At 44.5% G+C, this 27458-nt stretch overlaps 1 protein-coding gene across 5 annotated transcripts in view; it reads left to right on the forward strand.

Annotated features, from left to right (window-relative positions):
* Dnmbp (dynamin binding protein) overlaps positions 1-27458 on the forward strand; it is an 83267-nt gene that overhangs the window by 41298 nt on the left and 14511 nt on the right. For 4 of the 5 annotated variants that reach the window (XM_069995494.1, XM_069995516.1, XM_069995525.1 and 1 more), the window contains 5 exons: positions 22201-22394; positions 22944-23043; positions 24745-24892; positions 25451-25468; positions 26257-26456. In XM_069995494.1, the coding sequence (XP_069851595.1) occupies positions 22201-22394; positions 22944-23043; positions 24745-24892; positions 25451-25468; positions 26257-26456 (660 nt within the window). Of the gene's footprint in view, positions 1-7537; positions 8860-22200; positions 22395-22943; positions 23044-24744; positions 24893-25450; positions 25469-26256; positions 26457-27458 lie in introns of those variants that run through there. The other variant, XM_069995534.1, reaches the window with a different exon arrangement.

Genomic DNA, 27458 nt, shown 5'->3' on the forward strand with positions numbered 1-27458 from the left:
ATCTCCATAAATAGGCTCTATCTCAAAAAAGAGAGTCTAGAGAGGAGAAAGAAGTAAAGAAGAGGAGAAGAGAAAGCGGGGAGAAGGAGACATTGAGTTAATAACCATAGCCAAATCATTTGGTGTTTTTTCCTAGTTTGTCTGTACATAAAAAAGAGCAACTATCCTGGGCTTGTGTAACATCTGGTTGAGGGTATTGGCTTGGTACAAATTAGCTCAGTTTCTTTAACTGGATTTTATACTGGTATAAACAGAAACCATAGTCAAAATCCATTCATGGTCTATTTTAATTCAAGACAATAACTAGTTGTTCCTATGGTTCAATGTATGTCAGGAAATGAGCTACAGTTTGAGCTCCATTTCTAAGCTTAGCATCATTAACTTAGTAATAACTGACTCATGAGTCAGTTTGTAATGTGACATTGCAAATAGTTCCAGACATAGGGCGGAGAATTGGCACACACTCTGGTATTGATCTCAGAGTTTGCCAAGCCTTTGCAGGACAGAGAAGAACTTTTGCTAGTGTAAGATGCTTAGACTCAAGCATTCACACCATGGCTCCCCTAAATGTGCTTCTCCTTGTACTGCTTGCCCTACCAAATGTAGTAAGCCTTGAGCAGGACAGTTATTACTGAGGTGGTTATCACTGAATTCCTGCCACATTCCACATGCTGGTCCAGAGTTTCAGTGGTGATCCTCTGCCCTTGTGAGGATAGACAAACAATGCTAAGTAAAACTGCAAGTACATAGCACATGAGAAGATAAAACAATCTGTGGTGCGAAGAAATTTAAAATGACATTTGAGTAAGATGGCTGGAGACAACCAAACCTTTCTTTTTTCCGAGATGGGAGATTTGTTGGCAACAGATAGGAAAGTGCACCTGGGGTCTGGGGAGTAACAAGAAGGCCAGTTCAGCTAGCAGAAGGTTTCAGGTTTTGAACCTGATTTGCTGCAGTACTGGGAGAGAGACAAAAGGCAGAGGCAGAGACCAGTTAGGAGCTAGGGATGCTCTACCTGGACCTGGACAGCAACGGGAATGGGCAGCGCTCAGTTCCAGCTTTATTTTTAGTTAGGGCCAATGGAACTCGCAGGTGGATTAGACATGAGGAGTAAGAGAAGCAGAAGAGTCCAGGATGGGGTGTGAATGTTCTAGCAGGGACAGGCTGTCATAAGTGATTAGGATGTTCCAGAGCTTAAAATGAAACACAAGGTTTTAATATGAGTTAAGGGAGGGTTTAGCTAGAGAAGGTGAAACTGAGACCAGCTCACGGAGATTACTAACACAAATGGGTGAGTATTTTGGAAAACGGAGTAACTTCATGATAAGCTGGAGGTAAAAAGTCTATATAGAGTGGGCTAGAACCACACCTGAAGTGACAGAGCATCTATCAGCAAGTGTAAGGTCTGGGCTTCAATTCTCAGTACAAAAAAAAAAATTTTTTTTGAGGCAACATGACCCATACCTGTAATCCTAACACTTGTGAAATGATGCAGGAGGATCATAAGTTCAAAGCCAGTCTGGGTTACATAGTGAGCTGTCTTAAACACACACACACTAGGGCAGATGAAAGGAAAGAGGAAGGATAGGCAAATGATTGTATTTACTGATTGTATTTACAATCATTATATTCAATGTACGTATGTGAAAATGGAACCACATAACCTGAGGGTATGAATGGGGTTAGGAAAGATCTTGAAGGAGAAAAATAGAAGGGATGACATTGAGTATTAAATTATGTATATACGTATGAGTATTAAAATACTGGCATAACTTGTTTAAATAGGTAAGTGGCAAGAGCTTACCCTGTAAGCACTTGTAGATCTGATGTGTGTGTGTGTGTGTGTGTGTGTGTGTGTGTGTGTGTGTGTGTGTGTGTGTGTGTGTGTGTGTGTGTGTGTATTAATCTCAGGGCCTGGGCACTATCCCTGAGATTTTTTTTTTTTTGCTGAAGACTAGCGCTCTACCACTTGAGCCACAGCTCCACTTCTGCTTTGTGTGTGTGTGGGGGGGTGGTAATTGAGGAGAAGAGTTTGAAGGATTTTCCTACCCATGTTGGTTTGACTTGGGATCTCAGATCTCAGCCTCCTGAGTAAGTAGGATTACAGGTGAGAAACACCATTGTTCAGCTTTTATCTGATATTTTCAGCTGCTGCATCCTACCACTAAATGTCAGAAATCATGTGGTACCATCTTATGTCTAAATACAATGATGTTACGGGGAAGAATGTAAGGTTATGCAGACCAGCCCAGACTTGAATCCAGCCCATTACCTACTTACTGTGAGACTGGGCAGCCCTCAGTGTTCTCATGAGTTAAATGTGGACAGGCCAGGGATCCAATGAAGTGTATAAAAGCCCTATGTACACTGTTTTATAAAAATAAGGGTTCCATATAATTGCTATTACCACCCAATCCCAGTTCTTTCTACACAGCTTATGATAGGGCATAGGTCCTAGACCTCTTATCCATCCATCCATCCCTCTATCCATCCATCCATCAAGATTTTTTTTTTTGTAATCTTACTAGTTGGTATGACCTTAAATAATGTCTCCATGCCTAGCTTTACCCTATCCCCTGTACTCAAGGCCTTCTAACAACTGCCTAATGAGTACCTTGATTTGGATGTCTTCTGAGCAGCTCAACTCAACCAAAATGGAGCTCTTCACCTCTGCTCCAGTCCCCCCTTCCCTCCCAATGAGATCCTCCAGCAGGCAGCCTCATATCACTATGGCAGCTCCAGGCCATGGTGATATATAAACCCTTAGGTTGAGAGGCTGCGCTGAACAAGAGCAAAACTGTATTCCTAGTCACGTCCATCTTTCTTGAACTTCTGCTGTGTGCTAGGTAACTGACGGACACAAGAGAATATAATCTAGAACTTAGCCCTGGAGCATCCAATGTTTAGGATTGTGGACTTCCAGGAAGAAGAACCAGCATAGGAGAGGGAGTAGCCAGTCATGTAGAAGGAAAGCCAAGTGAAGAGTTTTGTTTGTTTGTTTGTTTTAAGGAGAAAGAGCAGGCTAGGGCGGTGTGTCACCTGCCTTCAACTATAGCCTTTTACTCAGGAGGCAAAGGTAGGATCATATTCTGAGGGCTAGCACCAGGCAAAATCATGAGACTGTGTCTGAGACAAACTAAAGCAAAAGGGGCTGGGGATGTGGCTCAAGTGGTAGAGCATTTATTTAGCAAGTCAGAATCTCTTTTAAGTTCAAACACTAGTACCAAAACAAAAAAGAATAGGAGGAAAAGGAGAAGAAAAGGGAGGAAGAGGAGGAGGAGAAGAGAGGAGAATGTGACCCCATCAAAGCTGTTGATGGCCAAGCAAGATGACATCTCAGAAATGATCGCTGGATTCTGTGACCTTGTCCAGAGCAGTTCCATTGAAGTGATAATGATGGGTTGAGTCTGGTGGCCGTGCATTAAAGAGAGAATGAGAAGGAAGGAAGTAGAGACTTCAAGTATTTGGCTTACTGAAAAGTCTTCCACAGAATTTTACTATAAAAGAAAGCAAAGAGGTGGGGTGGCCACTGGAAGAACATTAGCTTGAAAGGCCAGTGGAAATTATTTAGAAGATGGAGCCATCACCACCTGTTCCTGAGCTTGGACATTGACCTACTAGAGCACACAGAGTGGGCAGGAGAGGGGGAACTACAGCAAATGTAGTAAGCCAGTAGAGAGATTGGCCTGGAGTGGAGCGGTTTCTCCAAATTGGATTAGAAGAAGACAGCAGTACAGGGTAGAAGCCCAGAGTCCCGGGAAGGTAAGCAGGTAGATTTGGTATGAAAGGTGGATAGATAGCTCAGGGATCAAGTTAACTTCCCCAGGATTGTACCACTGGTAAGTGGCAAAGTCAGGATTCAAACCTGGTGCGCTCAAAGCCTGTGCTTTTAGCCTCCAAGCCATACTGCCTCCTGTGTTATGCAGGTTCATTGAGCTTTTAAGTCATACTGTATCCAGCTACAGAGCTGTGCTGGGGAAAGGAAGTGATTAGGTGTGGTCATTGCCCTCAAGGACTTTCATAGGCTGGAAGGAGCTGAGCCAGTACTGTGAAGTAACAGGTGAGACAAGAGCTGACTGCGGATGCCCTGAAACCACAGGAGCTGTGGGAGTGAGACAGGCTGCTGAGCTCACACTTAGGAAGTGAGGAGCCCACAGTCAGACCGGAGGATGGCTTGGGCCCATAGAGCAACGTTAACAATCGTTTCCATCTCCTTCATTTCTCCCTCTGCTCTTTCTCTACCTCTCTTTTCTCTCTTCTTCCAGCTTCACTTCTAGAATATGTGTGGCATGTTTCTGTCCCTTCTGGGAGTCACACAGAGGGTCACTATGGCTGATAACCCACTCTTTACATGCAAATACCATATGGGTGCTGGTGCATTGGGGCTGAAGGAGCAGGTAGAAGAAGAAGCTGTGTGTAGGACAAGAGAGCAGAGTGGGTGCTGAGTGCTGCCCGGGGCTGAGGGAAGCAGGAAACTCCCCTTTCACTCATCTGCATCTGTTTACACTGGTATGTCACAGAAAAATACAGTCACAACTTTTGATTAGTTCTGGATCACAGTAGTGTAGAGGGAAAGAAGAGGCAGTTTTGTCTTCATGCAAGCTGTGTCTTTAAGGCTCCAAAAGCCTTGAAAAGAAGTAGAGGGCCCTGTCTTCATTTCTCCTCCTGGCTGATTTACTAGGTGTGTTTTCCTTATCATGCTAGCTTTATCAGATATGAAGTTGCTGAAGAGGACTTTGTTTCCCAAACAATTAAGGAAAGAGTAATCTTTTTTGAGACAGTATATTACAGAGTATCAGTAATACAGCTAATCAGTACTGATTAGCTGAGTCTGCCCAGCTAATCTTTACTTTTAATTGGATTAGAAATAAGCAAGAACAACGACATATAGATTTAAAATAGCAGAGAAACCATGAACTTCATTGTCTGACACATAAGAAAATAAACAGATGACTCATACTTGTAATCTTAGCTACCTGGGAGGCTGAGAATGAGAGGATTGCATTTCCAGGCCAGCCAGGGTAGAAAAGTGCAAGATTCTCCACTGAATGGAAGGAGAATGCGGTGTGACACAGCAATGGTGGGAAGGTTAAAGTACACAGAGGGAGCTCAGGCATGCACCCCAAAACAAGACCCTGTCCTATAAATAACCAATGAAATACAGGGCTGGAGTATGGCTGGTTCAGTAACATCAGGCCAGCCTAACAAGCATAAAACCCTAAGTTCAAACCTCAGTACCATCAAAAAGAAAATAATAGTCACAGGGGTTAACCATAGCTAGAATTGATTTTTTTTTTTTTTTGCCAGTCCTGGGGCTTGAACTCAGGGCCTGGGCACTGTCCCTGAGCTTCTTTTGCTTAAGGCTAGCCCTCTACCACTTGAGCCACAGCCTCACTTTCAGCCTTTTCTCTTTATGTGGTACTGAGGAATCGAACTCAGGGCTTCATGCATGCTAGACAAACATTCTACCCTAAGCTACCTTCCCAGCCCCTAGAACAGATTATTAACAGAAATTGAGCTTCTAGAAGCTGATAGCTCCTAGCCGTGTCTCAGGGGTTCTCTGTAGATTATGCCATTGCCCTGTAACATTATGAATTCGTTCATAGTAAAAGTTGGCCTCCCTAATACCGGCTCTGTGAATCATGCAATCAGTCATCCTATGGTAAATTTGGTAAGTTGTAGATTACAAAGTCAGCTAGTCTCACTGTGCATGTTCCTGTGCATGTGTTAGGAGGGAGGGCAGGTGGGCCTGGAGTGAATGGTAGGATGTGCGGGATGGAGTTAATCTCTAACTCTGAAGAGGTCCACTCTGAATCAGAGATCCTGGGAGAGTTCACGTGCTTGCTTACAACTTGAGAGAAGTTAAGGGGTTACTATGTTTTAAGATAGTCCTCTCAGTCTTGTAACCTGATATCAGACAGATCTGGGTTCAAATCCTGGCCATAGCTTATGTGATGTTGGGCAAGTTATTCCAGCTCCTAGATTATTTCTTTATCTGTGGTAAAATAAGAATAATTACATACCCTCCTTGCAGGATAGAGAAGATGAAAAAGGGAGTTGGTATTCATTTCCCAGTGCCAACCATAGCATGCAGCACTTGCTGAAACCATGGGAGTTTCTGGGCCAGGAAACTGCTCTCTAGAAGATACAAGGGACAGAACACATGGACAATACTCACACAAAGTCATCAAACACTAGGCAGTCTAGAGACTCCTTTAGTCATGCTGAGAGTCTAGATGGTACAAAAAGGCACATCAGGTAGTTGTGGAGAGGAAAAAGAAGTTGTAAGGGAAAGCAGGACCAGAGATGACTAAAGCTTGAAAGACAGAGAAGTCACGGAGGCCCATTGAACCCTAGAGAGATGCATGGTTTACCCCACATAGTATATATACAGCATACTGCCCTGCTCTCCTCCACTTCTTTCCACTGATTCACAGACATGGCTTCAATACAACTTCCAGGAGTCATTTCTGGACAGCCAATCAATCATCAGATAGTTACTGACCTGATTTAAGGGCTGGTTCTTAGTGTGTGGACCTTCAACCCCCTCCTTATCCTTTGTATAAACCCTGGCATTCTGGCATTCCTCCATCTGGAGCTGGCCTTCCAGCCTAATCTCTCCTTACATATTCTGGCTTTCACACCCTTTATTTCCTTAGTTTTTCCAGTGTGGAATGTGGTTGGGAATCCTGCTTATCCCTGAAGGCATGTCTCTGAAGTCCCCTGCCCCTGAGGGTTTGCTTGACTTTCCAGACTGTGGCTTGGCTCCCCCCCCCTCCCCCCGCAGAGACTTCTGCTTCATCCCCCTTCTCTCCACCGTGCGCACACACAGCTAACATTTACTAAATTCAAGTAGACCTTTTTAAGCCATCCTTTCTAACCTCATTCTCTTTAACCTCATTCTCCAGTTCCTAAATATGTTATGTGAATGTAATAAAAACAAGTTTTAGGAAATAAATGGTTTTGATGATTGTGGGACGTGACATTCTAGGAAAATGTGAAAGCATACCTGGCTTTTCCCCTGGATGAGTTTTACCACCATGGAATTGCCCTTTTCCCCCCTCAGTGGCCCAGCTAATAGGGATTCCAGTATGCACTGCCTGATCCCTTGAATCCCACAGAAGTAAAGCATTTTAAGGAGGAAGGGTTTTGCTGTCCATAAAGGAAAGGCTGTTCTGAACAGTTTCAGAGATCTAGGGGTTAAAAGCTGGACTTGAGGGCAAGGAATAAGGGCTTAGTTTGAGCTGCTCTTACAAGTATTTGTTTACACTGCTGGTGGCTTCTAAAGGATCAAAGAGGCAGACAGACTGACATCTGACCCTACCTGGAGCTTTTGAAGGGATTGCTTTCTCTTCCACATAGCTTTTTCTGCAAAACCTTCAGAGCAGCAGAATGTTTCTGCCTAGAGTCCATAAAGCAGCCAAGCCAGTCTGACCAGCTTGAGGGAAACACCAACAAGGCTGCCAACACCAATCACAAGAACTCTAGTTACTAATTATCCTTGGCCTCCAAGGGGAAAGAAATAGTAGCTCACTGATTGGATCCTGAAGGTGAAATGACTCCACATTGCTCTACACTTCAACCAGAGCCAACAGGAAGAGTGTACTGAGTGCTTGGAAGACATTTTAAGCAAGTCCAGCCTTAGGCACCTGTCTGCATTTCAGCCCAGCCCATGTCCATGGAAAAGAGAACTAAAACTCGTGTCCGTATTGAATATGAGTGAAACTCATGAGATTAGAAGAGAAAGAGAAGTGGAGGAGAAAGGTCCCTGGAGCTCCAGCTGTAAGTATGAAGACCGCAGGCGTCTCCGGAAAAGGAACCCCACAGTCCAGAATAAACTTTATACAGAGAATGACCTGGATTCTACACACCGGGCAAAGGAGCGGAATCGGCCCTACAGGAAAAGGGACTGTGGATACTGGGATTTTGAGCAGAGTGAATCAAGCTACATGAACTATGGGAAAGTAAATGAAAGTATATTTCAAGGTGGCTGTGATGTTGATAGGGATGTAGAAGATGCCAATGATGGGGATCTCAGGCCTGGGACAAAGCGTAATTTGCTTATGCAAAGCCCAGAGCTTATTCGGAATGCTGGGAGATATAGGAAGATGAATGGTTATGTAGATTGTAAGGATGTGATTTATAATCTCAAGGACTTGAAAAAAAAAGAACAGTGGACTGGCCACAAGTGTTTGGATGATTCTTTGGGGATTTTATACGAGGCTCACGAATGGTATATGGACCTCAGGAATTTTAATGATAGTCTTGAAGACTGTGAAGAAATTAACTTCTATAATAGAGATCTCAACCATTTATATCAAGTTCCTGGGAAGTATACTAATGGTCAGTCTATGAACTACTCACATTTGAATGGTGTCAGTGAAGGTAAAGAATTTGCTAAATACTATGAGGAGGACAGAAATACTTATCAAAATAATAAAACCTATCCTAAAGCAAAGACTCATATTATGAGTCAGAATAGTTTTCATACAGAAAATAAAGGGCATGATTCTTTCTTTGTAAACCATGAGTATAAATTTGATTATAACAGAGGAGCAGATTCTCTCCATCAAGTGGAGAATTGGGACTATCATGGCTTTGACAAAACAGGAATGATGGCTCCTCAGAGCAGAAGGGTCATCACTGCTGGTCTGCAGAGTCAACATCCCAGGGGGGAGCAAGGAGAGCATCAATTTATGATTGCTCAGAGTCCTGAACTGGAGAAGAGCACCTGGCAGTTAGGAGCAGACAGAGCACTAACTGTCCCAGAGGCTTGGAAAAGGAATAGCTGCTTCCGCCGCACTGCACCCAGCACCCTGAGACGCTCAGAGTTTGTGCAGAACAGGAAGAAATCCCAAGGTAGGAACTCAGCCAGCCCTTCGATAGGATGAAGTATGAGAATAGGTGAAATGGGTGGCTAAAGCAGGGACCGTCCGTAGCAATGGTATACTTCATTTCTTACCAAGTATATCTTGTGTAAGAACAACCTTTAACAGATTCCTGTTAGGAGGCATTTTGTAAAGTGAGAGTCCTGGAAATTCCAACAAAATGCAACAGGGCTTCCCAGACTAGACAACCATCTCATGGAAATTTGCCTTCACTCTTCTTGGTTCTGTCAGATGCCTCTTGTCACAAATACTTTTCCATTCTTAGGGTAATGTTTCTTCTTCTGTTCCTCCTTCTTCTCCTTTTTGTCCCACCATTTCTGGAGTTTGAACTCAGGACATTGTCCCTGAACTTGTTTTGCTCAAGGCTAGCACTCTATCATTTGAGCCCCTGCACCACTTCCGGCTTTTTCTGAGAATGGGTCTCAGGGCTTCCTGCAGGCTAGACAAGCACTCTACCACTAAGCCACATTCCCAGCACGGTTTGTTCTTCTTACGGGAAATAGCAAGTTCGTTATTGGGGTTCCAGACTAGAATTGATTTTCCAGGAATGTTTCTCTCAGTCCCTACAACTCTTTTAGATATAATCGAAAGGAAGATTGGACTTGTTTTATATAGACTGTTCATTTCTTGACATTGAAGAGTCTTAAGTGAATTATGAACATTGAAACTCTTGTAAAATACAGACTGTTTGTATTTATCATGGTGTTCTTAGGTAGTCAGATAACTTCTTCTTAATGCTCCTTGACTAAATTATCTATAAGATGGAAATATTGGCATATTAGGGATGCTTTGTTTTTTGCCAGTGTTTTCAACTCTGTGAAGTGAACTTCATAGAATTTTTGCTGTGTGGTTTTTATAACTATCGGACTCCTTGTTGAGCTTTTTTTTTTTTTTTTTTTAATTGTGTGTTCTTTTCAGTTCTGGCCAGTTTAGGAGAGTCTGGATAATTGACAGAGAATAGAGTAGAGCCAGAGAAGGCAAGTGATCGGATAGGTTTTCTTACACCATCCTTGGTCTCCTTCAGAATAGGCTGGCTGGTTGGGTTTGTACAGGGCCATTGAAGACCAAAAAGATGAACAGCTTGATGAGATCCTGGTTCCTCCAGTGGTTTCAAACCATAATCCTCAGATCTCAGCCTCCTAAGTAGCTAGGATTTATAGGTGTGAGCCACCAGTACTTGGCTTAGTCTTTTTGTGTGTGTGTGGGGGGGGGGTACATTTTCTCTCTGAAGTGATAGAAGTTGGGTGATATCTAAATTCTTCCCAGCTTTAAACAAACAAGTCTGATTCTGTGATTCCGTGGGTTGGTTTCTGTATTGCTGCTGCTATTCCCTGCCCCCACATTTGTTCCTTACGTGAACTTTGCTTCCTGTCTACAGTTCCTTGTTTTACTGAGTCTCCTAACTGTCATCCAGGGTGTTGATTGTGTTTGGTGTGGCTGGAGTCCAACCCTCCTCTCTGGGGTGTTGTAATGTGCCTTGGGATCTCCCAGAAACCAGCTCAGTTCCAACTTATCATTTCCATTTTTACAGCTCTTTCTTTGTATTTGAGAACTTAACTTTGAGAAGTATAATGAATAGATAGCTCAGTTGGTGCCCCTTTTCATGGCCCTGATATTCCCCTTTCCCAGAGATAAAAATCTCATCTTAGTAATCTTTGTGCTTTCTAATGTTCTCTTAACTGTTCTAAAGAAAAAAAGCCGGGCGCTGGTGGCTCACGCCTGTAATCCTAGCTACTCAGGAGGCTGAGATCTGAGGATCGCGGTTCAAAGCCAGCCCGGGCAGGAGAGACCGTGAGACTCCTATCTCCAATAAACCACCAGAAAACCGGAAGTGGCGCTGTAGCTCAAGTGGTAAGCATTCGCCTTGAGCTGAAGAGCTGAGGGACAGCGCCCAGGCCCAGAGTTCAAGCCCCACGACCGACAAAAAAAAAAAAAAGAAAAAGAAAAAGCCATGACCACCTACTGTGACATCATAACCGGTGGTTACAGAAGGAAAAACAAGTAGTAGACTGCACGTGCCTTGAGTTCAAATCTCAGCTCTTTGGGGTTTCTAAACTTTGGGTTCTAATACCTTGGGGTTTCTAAACTTTGGATAAAAATACCTGTCTCATGGTGAGAGAGAATCAATAAAACACTGACTCACAGCTCAGAAACACATGCTTATCAACTACTCTCTTTATGTTTTATCAACTTACCTCCCACCCCCTACCAGAGTGTCTTGTCCCCTGAGATCCAAATTGGTAGTCTCCACTGGGCATTTGCCCAGGACTTGTAAAACACCTCATCTTTAATGGTGGAATACCATCTCTTCCTTCCTCCTGTCCCGTAGCTACCCTGTCCCAAAGTCATAGGAAAAACAATCTTGTTGATGGTTGCTCCCCAGCCAGAACCCAGTCAGAACCCAGTTTTTTCCTCTGGCTTTCTTTTCTTCATCTGCTCTGTCAGTTTATTCTCCTATGGACCCTTCAACTTGGGTATGTTAGGGTAGGTCTGTTTCAGTTTTGCCCTTGGCCTTAGGGTGTGGCCCCTAGTCCTGAGAGAACCTGACTCCCCTAAGGTTTCCGAATGTTGAGTGAAGCTCTAACTTGGAGCAGCTCAGATTTCACATCTGGATTCCCAGCATACCTCAGTTGCTGAGTATCTCCAGGACCTAGCTCAAGTCATTTCTGTTAGGTTCACTGGAGTCTCCTTGCTGGCACACATAACTTAAGAATTTAAGGTATTTCTCCACAGATATTAGAGTTCTCTATGGCTTCTGCTTTTCCAGGATTTCTTTCTTCATATCTAGCTCCAGCCTTCAAGCGCTGGTCCCTCAGTCCAGGAAGGCTTTCTTATGTGGCTTCATTCCCCTGCTTTCCAGGAGACTAGGGATTGCCCTGGGGCCCACGGGAGAATGTGGAGCTTACATAGTTTGGTTTTCTTGTCATGTGAGCTTCAGTTTCTGCCTACTTCTTGATTGCTTTCTAATGCCTATCTCTAATTATTGTTTTTGTAGCTTATCCAGAGTTGTTCACTGGTTGTCAGTAGGAACTTAGTACAGTGTTGTTTTGAAGGTTTTGCTTGGCTACTACCATAAATCGTTATGATGGAAAGGAGTTTCAAATTTTATGTTACCTGTGTTGAACTTAAATGGTAATAGAATATCCATATGAAAAACAGAGACTAGGGGCTGGGAAGGTGGCTCAGTGGTAGAGCGCTTGCCTTGCATGCCTGAGGCCCTGGGTTCGATTCCTCAGCACCACATAAGCAAAAAAGAAAAAAGCTGGAAGTGGCACTGTGGCTCAAGTGGTAGGGTGCTAGCCTTGAGCTGAAGAGCTGAGGGAAAGCACCCAGGCCCAGAGTTCGGGCCCCACGACCAGACCCAAAACAAAAACAAAAAACAAAAAAACCCACAGACTATATAAAACTAGAATTTGAGGTCTTTCAGTGTTGGAAGGCTACACAATTGAATATTATTAGAGTGACAAGTCTCATGGTTTTATAAACTGGGTAACCATTATTGGGTCTTGAAAGTTATTTAGTAGGTTATGACAAACATTTTCTCAAAAACAAATACAATAGGGATGTGAGAAATTGGGTGGGATCAGAAGGAGGCCTCTTCAGAATGTGTCCTCCATGAGCTAAGAACATTAAAAGGTGTGATGGTGTATGATGAGAAAACAAGCCACATTTTGAGAGGTTGAATCTTGGAGTCTTTATTAAAAAGGCCAGTGACTGTATGATGGACTCCTGTCTCAAAGACTACCAGTCAGCAAATACACTTAACACTGTTAGGAAACTGAGCCAGGAAGGCCAGAGAGGAAAGAAAGAAGAAAAACAATACCAAGAAATCAATTCAGCTCCAATGGAGAGCTGAATTTGGATGCCATGGTAACTGGAGAAGAGCCAGGAGACAAGAGACAGGACATGAACATGGACACATGTGGCATGGCGTAATGGCACCAGAGCTGGTCTGGGCCTAAACAGGGCTAGGTCAGGAGGCAGGATCACAGGAAACTCCCAGATTAATAACCTATCATCCAAGTCTCCACTCCTGTCTCCAAGGATTCAGGTATGCTCACCTGGGAGGTTGGAGCTTCACCTTCCCCCACTATGAAGACAAGATGCCAGACCCTACCATCCACCCTGTGGCCACGATGGTGGTGGCCAGACCTGATCACCCTCAGTGGGAGGAGAACTTGAAAGGCAGTGAACTTGAAATATCACAACCTCATGACAAGTCCTGGTAGGAATCCAGAAGCTCTGACACACTCAGCCCCCTATCCTAGCACCAGAGTTTTCTTGAGAAAACAGTAAGTGCCCATGGCTGTTGTTAGCCCAATGAGCACAGCCATGCATTTGCATCAGGCTGTTGAGCCTTTTGAGTGTGCCAGTGTGATTCTGGTGGCAAGACACAGGCTTACATGCCTGGTTCCATAGACAGATCGGTTCCATGGAATCTAGAAACCCCTTTCCTCGAAGTCTGACTTAAGAGTCTTGACCCTCAGATCTCAGCCTTCTGAGTAGCCAGGATTACAGGTATGAGCCACTGGAGCTGGGAAATGATTTATTACTATTTAATTATTTCCGCAAGCGGGGCGCTGGTGGCTCATGCCTGTAATCCTAGCTACTCAGGAGGCTGAGATCTGAGGATCGTGGCTCAAAGCCAGCTTGGGCAAGGAAAGTCCATGAGACTCTTTAATCTCCAATTAACCACCAGAAACCCGGAAGTGGCACTGTGGCTCAAGTGGTAAAGTCCTTGACTTGAGCTGAAGAGAGCTCAGGGACTGAGCCCAGGCCCAGGGTTGAAGCTCCACAACTGACAAAAAAAAAATTATCTTGCAAAACCCATCTTTGCCTTGTTATGTCTTTTACTTCTGCCTAGAGATTTAAAAATAACAATCTCACAGTCAGCCTAGCAACAGCATACTGTATGAGGATTTATTCAAAAGTGATGTCCCATTGGTCCTAGTATTAAACTCCCTCTCCTGGCAGGGTCAGACGCCGCATTCTCATTGCTGAGTCACCGGATTCTGGCTGGCTCTCATGCCCTCTGGATGCGGGTCCTGGAATAGATGGGGAGGAGCTTTGATCTAGGTCTAGGAAGGAGGTACAATCCCTCCCAGCAGGGATTTTGCTCTTGGCTACTCGGCCAAGTTTCTGAGCAAGTTCCACCAGGAAACTTTGTTCAGTTGTGGTTGAGCTTTAGGATCGCAGTATGATGGATTCAACACTGAGGTTGGTGATCTAAGAACTCTGCCTTGGACCCTGCAGAGGACAGTGATCACAGCGCTGAAAGGTTTACAAAGAAAGAGCAGGACAGGGAAAGAGTGGGAACTGGGTAAGCTGCCCCAGTGACCAGGAATATGGAAAACCAGGATTTATGATTCCTCCTTGCGTGGGCTCTGCAGGAAGAGAGTGAGCCCGTGTATAAACTACTTCCTCGCAGGATTTGGTACAAAGTTTTTGCTTCTAGATAAGATTTGAGACTTTATTTTCTTATATGCAAGTTGACATTTCAACAGTGTTCTTTTTGTTTTTTTTTTTTTTTTGCCTGTTTTCTTAATCAGTTTAAAGGATTTCGGTTAAGAAAAAAATCGCTGCTTATTAAAAAGTGAAGAAAGACTTTGAGGTGCTAGTCTCTGCGACTCGGGTAATTGAGAGCTACTAGTACAAGAATATTCTCATTTAATAACAGATAACTTCCCTCCCCTCCAGTTTCTCATATCAGTATTACATGTTCATCAGGGACATAACTAGAAAAAGAGTAATATTAGCATAGAGTGCTTGCTGGGCACTCTTTGTCTCTGTAATTCTAGCTATTTAAGAGGCTGAGATGTTAGGCTTGCTGTGTGAAGCCAGCTGGGGCAGGAAAGTCTGTAACCACCAAAAAGCCGGAAGTGGAGCTGTGCTAGAATGCTAGCCTTCAGAAAAACAACAACAACAAACTCGCATAGTGCCCAGGCTGTGAGTTCAAGCTCAGGACCAACACAACACCAAACTAATATTTTAAAGTATCTGCCACCATGCATGCCACATATAGAAAGTGATATATAAATATTTGTTCAAATAAAGTTAAAAACTAAAAACAGCCCCATGATGATACAGAACTTTCTGTAAATAAAGTTAAAAACTAAAAACAGCTCCATGATGATACAGAACTTTCTGTTGTTGCCCTCGGCGGGCAGCCCTGCTTCAGCAGCAGGCAGAGACCAGCAGGGTTGCAAACCTATAGCAGCATGCCTGCTTAAGCTTGTGTGTTGTAGCTCAAGGCAGACAACCCCTACCAGTGTTCAGCTCCACTTCTAATGCTGCTGCTGTGGCCTCCTCCAGTTCAAGTCTCAGAAGTCTACAATGAAGCCTAGGACAATGGTGGATGAGTATGAAGAACTTTATTTGGAAGAGAAATATCTAGCTCCAAGGCTACTCCTCTAGTCATCTATCCTCTCTTCTTTATACTGTCTTGACTGCGTCACTGTCACTCCTGTGTGTGTGTGTGTGTGTGTGTGTGTGTGTGTGTATGTGTGTGTGTCTGTCTGTCTGTGAGTCTGTGTCTACCTATCTCTGAGACTGGAGGTTCTTATACCCTGGGCTGGATGCTGATTGGTTGTCCCTATTATAATTAAGTATTTTGGAAGGTCCCAGAACATTCTGATTGATTGTTAATACTTAATCATTTCCCTTGGTCAAGGCCTTTCCATAGGGTCAGAAGGTTATTGAAACTGGGAGGGAAAGAGAAGGAAAGGGAAGAGGCAATATTTTCCAAAACTGTGTCTCTTTCGCACAGTTTCTGCCTGCTAAACCAAGATGCTGTCCCTGGAGGGCCTGTGTCCCAACTCTGTCATATCCACCCCATCTAAGAAATAAACCCAAGGGAAGGGACAATGACCACTCTGCTTCAAGCTGAAAAGCAGCATTGGTAGGGGAATGGCAGTCAGGCATTCTAGAGACCTGTCGAAGCTACCTGTCTTCCCCATGGGAATTTCCACCTGAGCTTCCGTGTGCATGACCATTTCAAGTCTGATGTACTCTAGACAAAAGGAAATAAATTTCACAAGATTAAACAGACAAGGGCCATGCATGAGTAATAGAGCAAAGAAGAGCTTAGAATGGAAGGATCCAGGACTGCACACTGGAACTTAGAGAGGACAAAATGGGTTGTTTCCAACTACTTAGAGCCTGTCTGTGCTAGTAGGTTAGTGACTGTGATGTCATTTTAATCATTTGTATGTTACAGCAGGAGAGAGAGTATGTATAAGAAGCATGACTTGGGCTAGGAATGTGGCTAAGTGGTAGAGTACTTAACCTAGCATGCATGAAACCCTGGGCTCGATTCCTCAGTACAAACAGAAAAAGCCGGAAGTGGTGCTGTGGCTCAAGTGGTTGAGTGCTAGCCTTGAGCAAAAAAAGACAGGGACAGTGCCGAGGCCCTGAGTTCAAGCCCCAGGACTGGCAAAAAAAAATTTTTTTTAATCCACTTGGGACACCCAGCTTTGTCCTGGACCTGTTAAAACAGATCTAAATACCTGTCCAGTTGAATATCAGGCAGGCTTAGGAACTATTTTTCCCTAACCTCTTGGGGGACAAACACAGGTGACTCCATTTGGAATCAAACATCCCTTCTGGTCTGAGGTTAGGGTCCCTCATTGCCAGGATAAGCTTTGCCCTAGTAGGTCTCCCCTTGACTCCAGGATGAGATACTCTAGTGGTTCTGATCCCATGTTAGAGGGGAGGTTGGTGAAAGCAACCTTTTTTTTTTTTTTTTTTGCCAAATTTAAGCAAAAATATCAATAGAAGTAGTTTCTAAGCAGGGCCTACTGAAAATCCAGTTTGAAAAGATCACGTTGACAAGTACTTGTAAGAACCATCCTCTGTGAACCTGACTGCAAATGCTCCAGAGGATCTGAACTAAAATGACAAGACTTAGAGTGGCCACGTAAAAATTCTCAAACAGCAATTGATCAAACAATCTAGTTAATTCCATTGCATACAGCATTTTAGTGTACTAATCAAGATCGACAGCATTGTGAGAACCACTAAGCCTTTCCTGTTACACTTATGAATGCATGAGCCTGTCATGGGCTGGTATCGTGAGAGGGCACCTGCTTGGTGTAGGGTCTTCCTTGTATGTATTTATGTTTCCTAGAAGGCTTCCTGACATAATGGTAACCTAAATACAAATATACAAGGAAGCTGGCAACAATTCATACTACATACTTAGTGCTACATGCTTCATGTAATCATTTAAAAGACCTTCATGTAAACAGATGTTAAGATCTATTTTCCATTTGAATTTAAAAGGATCTCTCTCTCTCTCTCTTCTTTTTCTTTTGTGGATCAGAGGAACCCTACTGTCTCAGGGTGCACCTTAGGGGAGTGCGTGCCATAAAGGGCTTTTTAGCCAGACCCTAGTGGCTTACACTTGTAATCCTAGCCACTCAGGAGGCTAAGATCTGAGAATCCTGGTTCAAAGCCAGCCCTGGCAAGAAAGTGAGACTCTTATTTCCAGTTAACTACCAAAAAAGCCAGAAGTGGAGCTGTGGCCCAAGTGGTAGAGTGCTAGCCTTGAGCAAAAGAAGCTCAGGGACAGAGTCCAGACCCTGGGGCCAGCACAAAATAAACTAAGAAATAAATAACTGGTTTGCTACCCATGTAAAAGATGTGTTAAGAGAGAAGAGCAGTTCCAGACAAGGTGTTCCTGGCCCTTAGCCATTTCCTGTCACCTAGCCTCTGAAAGAACCTTGGATGAGGGAAACAAGCTGGCTGTCCATCAACCCTCACACTGTAACAGCAAGTTTAGAAGCAGTGGGGAAGACTTTTTATTCACATGCGAAAACTCTTACATCACTTAAAATGTCACCAATAGAGAGCTGTCTTAGCATGACAGGGGTAGCTCAGGGTGAAGGACTTGCCTAGTATGTTGGCACCTTGGATCTCAACTTCTACCCCAGATCCCAGGGTTTTTCTGAGGCCCGCTCTGGTTAAAGCAGTGTGCTTTCTTTTCTGTACACCTTCCTCTGTACTCTCCCATATTGTAGGTGTGAATGTAGGGAAGTGTGTGTGCATCTCACGGGGGCTTTTCTTTCATATTCGCTTTCCCTTTTCCTTTCTCTTTTTCCTTACAAAACAACAACAACAACAACAAAGGTATTTTGTGTAACCTTCTCCTCCCCTAATTCCTTAAAATGTTAAGTTTGTGAGCGGTGAGGGGCTCCAGGTGGTGCCAATCACTGTTGGGTCTTAGGTTCTGAATAGCCTGGACCTTCCCATTGAGACCGCCCGTCGGTCTGCGGGTTTGGGGTTGAGGCCCTGGCCTGGAGGGGGTGGGTTTCCTAGGCGGAGCCTCCGGCAAAGTAAGGCACTGCTCCCCGCCCCGCTTCTCCCGGAGCGTGGAGTGGCCTGGGCAGTTTTTCCTGGGAAGTGTAGCCCCCTCCTCCCGCTCCTCCAACACAAAGCCCCGCCGAGGCTGTGCAAGTGAAGAGCCGTCATCCCCGAGGGGACCGCTCCGCGCCGCGGGGGTGAGTCCAGCTCCGGCCTTTACTCCCGGCCCCTCCGAGCCGGGCTGGGTGCGGGGGACAATTCATATGGAAATGTGGGAAGGGGAGCGGGGCATCCCCCACCCCCATTCTGAGACCTTGGGGGCCGCAGGCATTCCTGAGCCCTGGGAAGATCCCGCCGCGCGCGCCGGGCTGCGCGGGGCGCGCTGTGGCGGCACTGCAGGTACCGGCGGGGTGCGGGGAGCCGCGGGGACCCCGCACGCGGGCAGGGAGGGGACCTGGCTGGGAGTACAGACCTTCGCCGCCCCGGGCCGCCCCCGGAACGTGCGGGAAGTTGCAGGACAGGACGTGTTGCCGCCACCGCGTTTCTTGGAAAGAGGGAGGTGACCGCAGGGAAGGCGCGGGGCCCGGGAGCAGCCGGCCCCGCTCCCCTACAGAGAATCCTTTCAGCGGGAAACTGAGGCGCGGCCACCCCGGGGAGAAAGGGGCCGGGGCTGGGTTCTGGGCGCGGCTCCCCGCACGTGCTTTGCCCCTCGCCAGCCTTCATTGTTCTTGCCGGGAAGTCGGACTTCAGAACCGGGGCCCGGGGTCGCCCGACGCCCGTCCGTGGGAACTGGACGACCTTTAGTTGAGCCATGACCTTGTTTAGTTCCTTCATCGACCCCACAAAACAGGTCCATTCTCACTTTGCTGACGAGGCATCCGAGGCCCACGGTGAACTTGCCGCGCTCCCTGCTAGCCGGGTGGACGGGGGCCGCGCAGAGCCGGTTCCCGGCCCTGCCGAGCCAGCCCGGGATCGAACCGGGAGCCTCACAGGCTCGTCACGCAGCGCTCTACCACCGGGCGGCATCCCCAGCTGGCTAAAATCGTGTGGCATGCTTTAAAGCATTTGCCCTCGCTGTACTTAGGGAATAAAGGGAAAACAGTCTTGCATTTGAGTCCTTTTAAGCCAGGTTTTTTTTTTTTAATGGCCTGGCGTTGGAAAACTCTTTTGAGTGTGTTAACAGGCTTGAAAGTTACACCTCTCAGAACACCTGGGGTTTTGTTAAAATTGCAGGTTTCAGGACTCACCCAGATTAGGATTCTCTGGCAGTTTAGCAAAAGCATTCCTGGAAAAGGGGGTGGGAGGGATTGTTAAATCACACTAAAGTGTTTGGAGTTTGTCTTGTAAAAGCTGCTCTGGAGTCTAAAATCTCATGAATGGCTTTGGTAGTTTGAAAAAAAAATGTTAGCATTTGTTCTTCTGGGTTTTTTTTCTTTTCTTGGTACTGGGGTTTTGTATAAAAGGCCCTGTACTTGCTAGGCAGGCAGGTGCTTTACCACTTGGGCCATGTCCCCAGCACTTTTGCTTTTTTAGAAAACGTTTTAAAAATTGTTATAAAGATGAGGTACAGAGGGGTCATAAGTCAGGTAAAGAGTACATTTCTTTTTGGACAGTATCCTCCTTTCCCTTGCTCTCCCCCAATTTTTCTCTCCCCCTTTGTTTCGAATATAAATGAAGTCAGAGTCTCTGTATAGGCTGCTGGCTTCTGATTGATGAGGAAGTGCTTGCTGGTACTTTGTGCTTTTGACTTCTGTAATTAGTAAACTAATTTCTGGGAGAGAATATTTTCTCTGGAATTTTTAGACTTGAAGCAAATGTGCCTGACTTTTTCCAGTTGAGACTTAAGACAAGGAATGCAAAAATGGTAAGCAATTTTAGTGTATAGATAGTTTAAATGTATTTGTTGTACTTTGTTGCCGTTTGGCCAACTTGTGAGGTTATAGAGTAGGCAACCTCTCAAAGGCTAGGTTTTTAAATCTGTTAAACAAAAGTGACATATTTTAAAATTTCAGAGTATTAAACGAGTTCATGAATATAGTTTGTAAATTCTGTTGCATGTGTTAACAACTCAGTGTACTTTTTAAGAGCTTTCTAGTCTTGTATTTCTAGTCTTCTTTTTCAAGTTGCCACTAATGATAATGTATTTGGGACTGAGAGCTTACTGCTAGGAAACTACAAGAAAATTTGAAACAGGTCCATTAAAAATAAATTTTGTAGGGCCAGAAGTATAGAGGTAAAGCAGATGCTTTGCATGTGCCGCGCCATGGGTTCCTTCCCTTGTATTATCAATAACAATTAATTTAAACTCATAATTTAGTTCTGTGGTGAGCTGAGATTAATGCTTGAAGTTTTGTCATTCATTCTACCAAAAAGGAAAGATCAAGGAAGATATGTTTCAATATATCTTGTTTGTTTGTTTTTGCCTGTCCTAGGGCTTGAACTCAGGGTCTGAGTACATTACCTGAGCTTTTGTGCTCAAGGCTAGTGCTATGGCACTTTGAGCCACAGCTCTATTCTGGCTTTTTTGGAGATTAGAGTTTCACAGACTTTCCTGCCCTGGTTGGCTTTGAACCCTAATCCCCACACCTCAGCCTCCTGAGTAGCTAAAAGTATAGGTGTGAGCCACCAGTGCCCAGCTCCGGAATGTCTATTTAAATTTTGTTTGGAATAATCACAAACTTAGAGGAAATTGCAATAGTACAGAGAACCTCCTGTATGCCTTTTATTTTGGTTTACCAGTATTTAACATTTCGCTGTTTCCTTTCTTTTCTGTCTCTCTTCAGTCTTTTTCTCCCTAGTGTACTCAGTTATCTGAGAGGGCGTGTCCTTGGGAAGCTTCAGCATGAACATGTTGATGCTGGGGATCAAACCCAGGGCCTTGTGCATACATGCCAGGCAAGCGCTTTGCTAGCCACTCTGTGTGCCCTATGTGTGAGTCTGGATATTGTTTCACACATCCACAACAGATTTGCCAGTTCAGAACACTTAGCTGATTTAGTCATTTACCCAAACTACAGTGTACATTCTAGATTCATCACTTGTCTTAGTAGGCCTAAACTCTGGGCCTGGGCGCTGTCCCTCAGCTCTTCAGCTCAAGGCTAGCGCTCTACCACTTGAGCCACAGCACACCACTTCCGGCATTTTTCTTTTTGCTTATGTGGTGCTGAGGAATCGAACTCAGGGCCTCAGGCATGCAAGGCAAGTGCTCTACCACTGAGCCAACTTCCCGGCCCAGTAGTATCTTTTATAGCAGTATTTTCTCCAATATATATAATTTTCTCCAATATATTTGTCATTGCTTTATTTATACCTGAGAACTCTTCTTGAAGGGCTTTACATTGTTTTGTCTTTCAACATTAACATTTTGAAGAATACAAATCCTCAGTTTGATTTGGTGTTTCTTCAAGATTCATTTCAAATTATACTTTCAAATTACATATCATGGCTGGGTTACTGAAGAGATACACATTGTTTCTAGACACAACATTTGGACACATGTATTCCCCTAATTAGTAATTTTAATGTGATTACTGCATCATGGTATTATCCATTCCTCCACTATATTGTCACTTTTTTTTTCATTTTTGGAATTAATACAAAATTCATGAGTCCAAGCACTAGGCTCATGCCTATAATCCTAGCTACTCAAGGGGCTGAGCTATGAGGATCACAGTTTAAAGCCAGCCTGAGCAGACAAATCAATCTGAAAGATTCCTAGCTCCATGTAACAAGTAAAAAGACAGAAGTGGAGAGGTATGGCTCAAGTGGTAGAAAGTCAGCCTTGAGTGAAAAAAGCTAAGTGAGAGCATGAGGTCCTGAGTTCAAGCCCTAGTACCAGCACAGGTATACAAATGTGTCATTCACATGTCCTGATTGGCATCCCTATCCCTCAGTGGCACTACAGTCAATCACTGGAGAAATTCAGTCCTCCAGGAGTGCTTCCGGTCAGCCCCAACGCAGGAATCCTGTGTTCACACCTACAACTGCTGACTCTTCTCCTTTTTCCTTCTAGAAATGACACTCCTCTCATCTGATTCTTCATCCCTGGTTGCCCCTTCTGGCTCTGTGTCCACTGAAACCCCAGAGCAGAGGATGCTGGAGAAGAGGGCCAAGGTGGTAGAAGAGCTTCTTCAGACAGAACGAGACTACATTCGGGATCTGGAGATGTGCGTTGAGCGGATCATGGTGCCCCTGCAGCAGGCACAGGTGGGAGGCACAAGACACAGCCCCACCTTACTGTGGCCCTCAAAGCCTGCAGGGCTAGGATATGAGCACTTGCATGGCAGAGATGTATGGAGGACTAGGAGATTTTTTGAGGTGGTTGACTCCTTTTGGCTCTATGGTGAAGCAGTGCATCATGGTGGGGAGAAGGTGGGGGAACAAAGCTGCTCAGCTCATAGCAGACAGGAAGCAAAGAGGGTGAAAGGAGGGGCTAGGGTCCCAATGGCCCCTTTGAGGGGACTTCCCCAGTGACCTGCTTCTGCTAAGTATACCCTACTCCTAACCATGCCACAGGCTACAACCAAGCCTTTAACACATGCCCCTTGGGGAACACCCTAGTCCCAAACCTGGTTGGGTCAAGGACAAAGGGTGATGCTGAAGATAATGTTGGATGACTGTGTTCTGGAAATGTGCATGTAAGTGAAAGAAAGACCCAGGGCAGTTTCTGCACAGCCCTTGGCGAGATATTCCTAATAGGAGAAATAGGCCATTCATCTCATCTCTATATGTCTTTGTTTTGTTTCCCTTTCACAGATACCAAACATTGACTTTGAGGGGCTTTTTGGAAATATGCAGATGGTAATTAAGGTCTCTAAGCAGTTATTGGAGGCCCTAGAAATCAGCGATGCCGTAGGTATGAGCTCCTGAACTTCTGTCATTATTTCAGTGATAGGGGTTGGAGGGTAGGTCCTGTTCCACCTGCTCATTGGCTAATTTCACTGGTTGTGTGGACTGCCCCACCCCCTTCATCTGAGTCTGTTTTGAGGTAATGAAATGTGCTAGCAATAAAAAGACTGTTTAGGTATCATAGAGTATGATGTTTCTCAGCTCAGTAGTGGATCATGGGATCAGTTAATTATTATTTCCATTCTATATATGTAGGTCATGAGTTAAATCCTATTTATATGGGTTATTGTCAAAGATGTTGAAAGAATAATCCTAGCTACTTTAGAGGCAGATACAGGAAAATTGAAAGTCATGGCCAGCCCAGGGACCCCCCCCCCAAAAAAAAAAAAAAAAAGGTTATCTAACCTCTGTCTCAAAGAACGAATAGGAGCTGGGCGCTGGTGACTACTAGCTAGTAGCTACACAGGAGGCCAAGATCTGAGGATCATGGTTCAAAGCCAGCCCAGGCAGGAAAGTCCATGAGTCTCTCTTTTTTTTTTTTTTTTGGTCGGTGGGGCTTGAACTCTGGGCCTGAGCGCTGACTACCACTTGAGCCACAGTACCACTTCCGTCCATGAGATTCTTATCTCCAATTAACCACCAGAAAACCAGAAGTGGCTCAAGTGGTAGAGCGTTCACCTTGACCTGAAGAGCTGAGGAACAATGCCCAGGTCCAGAGTTCAAGCCCTAAGACTGACCAAAAAAAAAAAAAAAGGGCTGTGAAGGTTCATGTCTCTAATCCCAGATATGTGGGAGACAGAGGTAGGAGGATCACAGTCCAAGGCTATGCCCTGGGCATAGCCCTACCTGAAAAGTAAACTCTGTCTGAAATAGTAAGAGAAATGGCAGCCTGGGAACCTTGTTGTCAGTCTCAGTAGACTGGAGTCAGTGAGTTGAGTCATGATGACCTAGCCTTAATATAATGATAAGCTTAAAGTCAAATGGATGAACCTTTATACCATATTTAAAATAAGTACCTGCAAGTCATTTGAACTATAAAAGAAACCAAGAGCAATTTAGTTGAAGTCTAAAAGGGATTACTAATCGGGCAATTACTCATTTTTCCTCCAGTTTGTCCTATTGCCTGTTGCTATGTTCAGGGGTCTTGGGTGGTCCTAGCTATCCGCCTCCCCAGGGCCACTTGCTTCTTCAAGTAGCATTCACATCGAAGATGTGACTCAGATGCCAGCTGATGCTCAAGCAGTTTCTTCTGGAGAGAAGGAGCTTGTGGTGGCATGTGCCACACACAGTCGGGGGCCAGATGACTTCCTGGCCCAGAGGGCCTCAGTCCAAACACCATGGTGCTGTGTGTGTGTAGGGGGGTGGGGAGTAGTCCTCCTTTCTGATGCCAGTGAGCAGGTGCTGGTTTTGTAAAGGGGGTTTAAGCATTCTTTCATGGGGAGCTTGGTTTGAAGGGATTGTTTAGTAATGGTTTGCTGAGGGACTAATGATCGGGGTCTGTATATGGATTTCATGGAGTCTATAAACTAAAATAGGAATTAAGAATCCAAAGATTACAGCCAGTGGTGTGTGCTTATGTAATCTTAGCCGCTGGAAAGCTGAGGAAAAAGGATCATGAGTTCTAGGCCAAGGTGGGCTTCATTGTGAGACCCTGTACTGAACAGTGAGAATGTTGCTGATAGCGCGGTATGTTTGTGTTTACTCAAAGGACCTGTGTTTCTTGATCACCGAGATGAACTTGAAGGAGCATACAGGGTTTATTGTCAGAATCACGATGAGGCCATTTCACTGCTAGAAATCTATGAGAAGGACGAGAGGATCCAGAAGCATCTTCAGGACTCCTTGGCAGAGCTTAAGTAAGTTCTAGTCATTTCCATCATCCCTCTTTAGTCCTGCTGTTAAGAAGCTATCCTGTGCTTATATCTGGGCTTCTCATGACTTCTACCTGTTGATCTTATTTTAAACAGGAGTGATGTATTATTGTGTGTCTTACATGTAGCTTGCCCTATTCCCATTATATATCATCGAAGTTCTCTACAGCTTCTATTTGTGTTATTTTCTGCTAAAATCACTTGTATATATACAGGGTATTAAGTTAGCATTTTAAGAGGTAGCCAGGATAATATTTTGGTCCAAATACACAAGAGCATACAGGAGAACAAGTGTAATTATTCCTGTCAGTGAGAATCTTCTGTCTTAGGGAGACAAGTTACAAAGATACAGCTTGTGAATATGTTGATCAGAATGAAGTTTGGGTTTGCTGACTTCTAGTAGACTAGATATGCCACCATAAGCAACCACAATTTTCACTACCATGTATTTTTTTTTTTTTTTTTTGTCGAGAAGAATGAGAAAATCAACATCATGTCTCTAATAAGTTGTCTCTTTTTTCTCTCCTGCTCCCTGCCCTGTAGGAGCCTGTACAATGAATGGTAAGTCCCCTGTCTGCTTGATGTATGAGCTCATTTATTCAGCAAATTTCTCCCTACCCTTAATAGTCTTACTTGATTTTCCTACAGACAATCTATGAGCAGACTTACTTTGGCAAGTATTTTTATACTGCTATGGCCAAATGACTGACACACACACACACACACACACACACTTGTTTGTTTGTTGCTTGTCTTTTCCCACCAAGGCGCGCGCGCACACACACACACACACACACACACACACACACACACACACACTTGTTTGTTTGTTGCTTGTCTTTTCCCACCAAGGCAAGGACTTTTGGGGTCACTGTTAAATCCCCAGCAACTAGTACAGTACCTATTATTTATTTGGTAAATACATGTGCATGCACTGCATAATCAGTATCGGGTCAACAGTGGAGGACTAGGGAACTTTTCTTTCTGCTAGGGGCCAGTTTGATACTTATAACATCATGGACCATGCAATATTGTCAGTATGGGTGGACAAGACTGCAGGCAGCCTACAAAGGAGATGCATGTCTGTCTTGTCACATATCAATGATTTTGTGGGTCTTAGTGACTGGTAGGCCAAATATGGCTATATAAATCAATGTCGTGCATTCTGATATTGGCACAGGAAAATCAGCCAGTGGCATGCTACAGAACTTGCTGCAATACATGAGCGTATTTGTTAAATGAAACAAAGCAGGGAGGAGAACAGAGCTGTATTTATGAATAGCACATAGTGTCCAGAAACACCTTATTACTGTGGACTGGAACCTTTTTTTTTTTGCCTACTTTTACAGGGGGTGTACCAATTATATTAATCTGGGCTCCTTCCTCATCAAGCCAGTACAGCGAGTCATGCGCTACCCATTGCTGCTAATGGAGCTGCTGAATTCTACCCCAGACTCCCACCCAGACAAAGTACCTTTAACCAGCGCCGTCCTTGCCGTGAAGGAAATCAACGTGAACATCAATGAATATAAACGTCGAAAAGATCTGGGTAAGAAAGGCATAGTAGCTGAAGAGGAGGCTCTCCTCCAAAGGTTATTTAATAGAGTTGACAAGGAAGATTGTAAGTGGAATAGGCGTTGATAAAGAAATGGAGTAGAATTTGGGAAATGTGATGTGAAGAAGAAAGGCATAATAATGACAACAGCACCTCCATAGTGGTGGCTGTGGTGGATAAAGGCATTGGTGGTAAAGCAGTGGGTGGTAAGTGAGTGAATCTTCCAGGACAGAAGAGGCAGTCTGGAGGGAGGACAGTCGGAGATCTCCATGCTCAGGTCATTCTCTCTCTGCTCCTTTAAGGTAGTCTTTTTCAATCTATGCTTTAGATTTGTTTTCTCTATACTGCTAGTTGTCTTCTCTAAAGTTAGGACTCTATCTTCTTTCACCTATATCTGCTCACCTTCCTAGGATCTCTGTGACCTGCCCTCTAGTATAAGCCCCTCCCCTCCCTTCCCAGCTTCAAATAGTTGACCAGCACCCCACTCTTTCTAGATGACAGAATGAGCATCAATCTCTTCCCGAGACCCAAGTCTGCATGCTCTGTGCAGCACAGTAACTGCTAAATCAAGAGAGTCTCTTTAACACTGGGTGGTGCCTTCCACCTGTCCCTCCACTGTTCCACACTTTTCCTAAAGCTGTCCTCTATTTTAGTCACCTCGCCCATATTTGTATGTAACAGCTCCTGTGGCTTTTGTGCTCTCTGCCATTGAGTCCCTTCTTCCTTTTGGAACATCTTCTGGTGCAGTGTCTTCATCTTCTACAGGAAAGTGTCCTTTTTGCTGCCATTCTGCCTTCCCAGATATGTGACGCAGTGGTTAGTCAAATAGCATCTTACTGTGTGAGATTATTATACCTAAAAGCCTCGTTTTTGTACTAGATCATCATATACAATCTTTGAGATGCCAAAAGTATTACTTTCCCTATTTAATCCAAGTGGAAAATGAGGCTCAGAGAAATAACCTTGATTGACAGGCCCAGGCACTGGACACAGATT

The sequence above is a fragment of the Dipodomys merriami genome, unplaced genomic scaffold, assembly GCF_024711535.1.
Source record: "Dipodomys merriami isolate MVZ:Mamm:240054 unplaced genomic scaffold, mDipMer1.0.p SCAF_102, whole genome shotgun sequence".
Lineage (NCBI taxonomy): Eukaryota > Metazoa > Chordata > Mammalia > Rodentia > Heteromyidae > Dipodomys > Dipodomys merriami.